Source organism: Ziziphus jujuba, chromosome 9, assembly GCF_031755915.1.
Source record: "Ziziphus jujuba cultivar Dongzao chromosome 9, ASM3175591v1".
NCBI classification, from domain to species: domain Eukaryota; kingdom Viridiplantae; phylum Streptophyta; class Magnoliopsida; order Rosales; family Rhamnaceae; genus Ziziphus; species Ziziphus jujuba.
This window is the reverse complement of record NC_083387.1, coordinates 29,628,813-29,632,454: the sequence shown is the minus strand read 5'-3', so window position 1 is coordinate 29,632,454 and position 3,642 is coordinate 29,628,813. Positions and strand designations below refer to the sequence as shown.

General features: G+C 38.1%; 1 protein-coding gene across 1 annotated transcript; it reads right to left on the bottom strand.

Moving 5' to 3' along the window:
• Nucleotides 1–1,438: 1,438 nt before the first annotated feature.
• Nucleotides 1,439–3,438, bottom strand: LOC107403500 (transcription factor TCP20). Its single transcript, XM_016010390.4, has 2 exons — nucleotides 1,786–3,438; nucleotides 1,439–1,697 (listed from the first exon to the last, which is right to left on the bottom strand). Exon 1 carries the CDS (start codon nucleotides 3,032–3,034, stop codon nucleotides 2,063–2,065), a length of 972 nt encoding a protein of 323 aa, XP_015865876.3. The 5' UTR covers nucleotides 3,035–3,438; the 3' UTR covers nucleotides 1,439–1,697; nucleotides 1,786–2,062.
• Nucleotides 3,439–3,642: the final 204 nt, after the last annotated feature.

The window sequence follows — 3,642 nt, the reverse complement described above, 5'->3', positions numbered from 1 at the left end:
AAGATTTCTTATTACTTTGTTTTTAAAAAAGATTTGAATCCATGAAATTGAAACAAAGGACGAGGGTAACAAAAATGATGATAGTATTGAATCCAACTGACTATGACAGCTAGAGTCATCTTTCTTGGAAAAGCAGACAGCAATAATATATAAGGGGTAGGGGCTGCCACAATAAGGGCAAGCAATGGAAAAACAAGGAGAAAAAAGCAGAACCAGAAGAGGCTCCAATGCAAGGAATAAAGGAGGACAGACACTACATTGTTGACTCGAAAAACAAGAAAATATTACAACTAAGAAAAGCCCAGAGCCTTAAATGTCAATTTCAGACAAAATAAATCTCTGGAGAGATATATATGAATTCAATGCAATATTTTAATCAGAAAAATTTTCTCATATCATTGCCAAACTTAGAGAAATATGGCTACTTTCCAATTAGATCTGCCATTTCCTTTTTCTCTTTTAAATTCTCAATATCATGCATTGTTTTCTATTTGCCTAGCTCTGTTTTTGCCAAAATTTAAGAGAATTGGTTAAGCAAGAATGATTTGATCCTGGAAAGTGACTGTGAATTGCTACAATCTGATGGTAATATCTTATTGCTTCATATGGTCTAAGAAGATGACTACTAAATTAGAAAGAGGAGAAGAGAGAAAAAGTAGATGAGCTTAAAGTAGATGAAGCTAAAATGGAATACATCTTGAGTTAAACGAACATCTAATTCATCTATTCTCTGCGGACACTGAAGAATAACATATATTAGCACCTAAATCGATCTAATAATAAAAGAGGGATATAAGCAATGATGAAAAAGTCACGTAGTTGAACATGGAGGATGCAGTTACGAGAATTAAGATCTCAAAATATTTGACAGAAAATTTCTTACCAATATATTTTACAATGCACTTAAGGCAGTTCAAGTTATGTTTATAAGAAGGTTTATTCCACTTGATTTTCCAATAAAAAGTGTCAGATCAGGTATATGATTTTTTCAATGAATGCAAATTCTGCATGTTTTGTTTTCTCTAATTGCGTTTACTCAAAATTGACAACCTTGAGTTCTGGAACAAGATGTACTCCTATTACTCTTAACAACAGGCTCTTAAGCTATCTAGCAATGCAACATCAATTGAAAAGCAGAAGACAACAGTCACCACGTTTAAAGGTGGATAGATCATCATGCAAAGTCAGGAACAATAGGAAAATTAAAGATTTTGATACTTCTCAAACCTCAAGTAGCTTAAGGAGAATACTTATCTAATGTGCTCAACAAATCTGCTAAATTTCGTTGTTACAAAGTTAAATCATTTATGGAACTAACATGGATGAAGCTCATTTTACGGATCTAACTTGGATGAATCATAATGAATTTCTAGGCCACACAATAAGATGTAGTTTTGGGAATGAAAATTTGAGAATGTATGTACCAGATAGTCAGGTGTATTAGATAATTACTCTTTTTCCATTGAAATGCATAAAAAATATCTTAGTGAATTTACCATGTCTAGATCTTATAAGAAGAAATTGAAGTATGACTACTATGGAACTCTATGTTTAAAATTTCACAAACAAACTGAGCACCACTCAATCAGACCTAGCGAAGCACAAAATAATAAAGATGCCTTACATTATAATCAACACACCTCTGAATTAAAGAAGTTAAGCCCAAACCGATGCGATATGGCAGTGCACAATTCCACCTGCAGAAGCAAAAAACTTCAACTTTTAATTATTCTTTTGTACACAGAAACCAGTGTAAGATGAAAAAAACAGACTTGGGAGGGGAACCTGTATATGGAGACATGAACCATGCAATGGAGAAAGAGGAAGGGGCAAACAATTCCAGTCCCTATTGAATTCTCTGAAGTATCTCTTTTTTTCTCACAATTTTTTTTTTTTGGGCCAATTATACAATACAAAAAAACCATTACAAGGGGAAAAAAAATCATTAAAAAAAAAAAAAAAAAAAAAAAAAAAAAGGAAACTCAGCCTCCCAATAATGCCACCTTTTCCATGTTCCTCCCAAATTTTTATGAAATCTAAAAAGTCTCCATATCTAGTACAACTACTGCCCTGAGCCTTGAGAATCATCCTTAGCAGGAGGTTGCTGATGCTGATGCTGCTGCTGATGCTGATGTTGCTGTTGCTGTTGCTGCTGGTGCTGCTGGTGCACTCTAGCCTGCTGCCCCATCTGCTGATAAATCTGGGTCAAAGCAGGGTTCAAAACCCCAATATGACCATCCTGAGACAACCCAAGCTCCAACCCAGGTAGCTGCTGGTTATTCCCACCCAAAATTGAGGTAAAACTCATAGGACCCATGTTGGTAACTGGCAAGTCAAACCCAGGGAAACCGATTTTTTGCAGGTAATTAGAATTTTCACTCCCCAAATTTGTTGTTGAAGGACCAGATGATGACTGAAATCCAAACCCACTGACAGTAGGGGGCCATAACCCTGTGGCCACATGGGGTCTCCCCAAATTTCCACCTACCATTGCCCAACTGGTCCTACTACTCCCTGACCCAATACTGGACCCCCCTAATTCATCAATCTTTTGGTGTAATCCAGCTGATAGAGAGTTTCCCTGCTGCTGTGATACAGAGGACCCCGCTGCTGCCATAGCTGATGCTGGAATTGTTCCTGTTCCGGTGGCCGCAATTATTGATGGCTCTGCTTGCTGCAACAGCCACTGTATGGTTTCCCCATCAGATTTGTGACCCAATTCTCTGGTTAATTGGAAAATCCTTGCTGCACATAGAGCTGGCATCCTTATCCTCCTCCCTCTGCCTTCAACTTTTGTGTGCCTGTCCTTGTTTGAGCTCCTCTTTGGTGCCAACTGCTTTTTGCCTTCTTCTTTGTCTGCAATCACAATCTGAAAATCTTTGATTTCTGCAGGTTTGTTTTCACCCATGTTAGGCTGTTGTTGTTGTTGTTGTTGTTGCTGTTGCTGCTGATTCTGCTGGTGTTGGTGTTGGTGCTGTGGGAGGCTCAAGAAGTTTGGCACCTCCTGTGGTTGCTTTGAGCCCTTGGGATCCATGAACAGGGGCCAAAAAAAAATAGAAAAAATAGAAAAATAGAAAAAATAAATAAATAAAAAAGGGTCTTCTTTGATTTGAAGAAGGTGACCTGAAAAGTCCTATACTTTCATGAGTTTTCACTGTTTTTGGCAAAGGAATGAAAGACAAAACCCATCAAAATATTAAAATCCAAAATGTGCCCCCATGTCAAAATATTAACTCATTGCCTTGATGTTTTTTAACTCTCTCTCTCTTCTCTCTCTGTCTTTCTCTCTCTAGCTTCGTATGTCCTTACAGTCCTTTCTTTCTTACCCCTTTTACACTGTAGTGGGTTTTGACTAGCCATGTTTGAAAGCAACTTTAACTGCCAATTTCCACCACCTCATTTGCACATAAAAGCCCACCCCCTCCCATTCCCTTCCCTTTCCTTTTCCCACTTTCCTTTCCCCCTTTCATTATTCCCTCTTTCATTGTTTTCTTTCTTCTTCTCTCCCCCCTCTCTCTCTCTCTCTCCTTCCCTGTGTGCTATAATTGCAACACCAATATCTGGTGCCATCTCTTGTAAGGGACTCAACTGTCCAGGTGGGTCATCTCAGTGTTGACATCTGGCACCTTGTGAATGGCTGCT

Bases quoted from the DNA above. Each gene is read 5' to 3' on its own strand.
- LOC107403500 (XM_016010390.4), bottom strand. From the start codon at position 3,034: ATGGATCCCAAGGGCTCAAAGCAACCACAGGAGGTGCCAAACTTCTTG.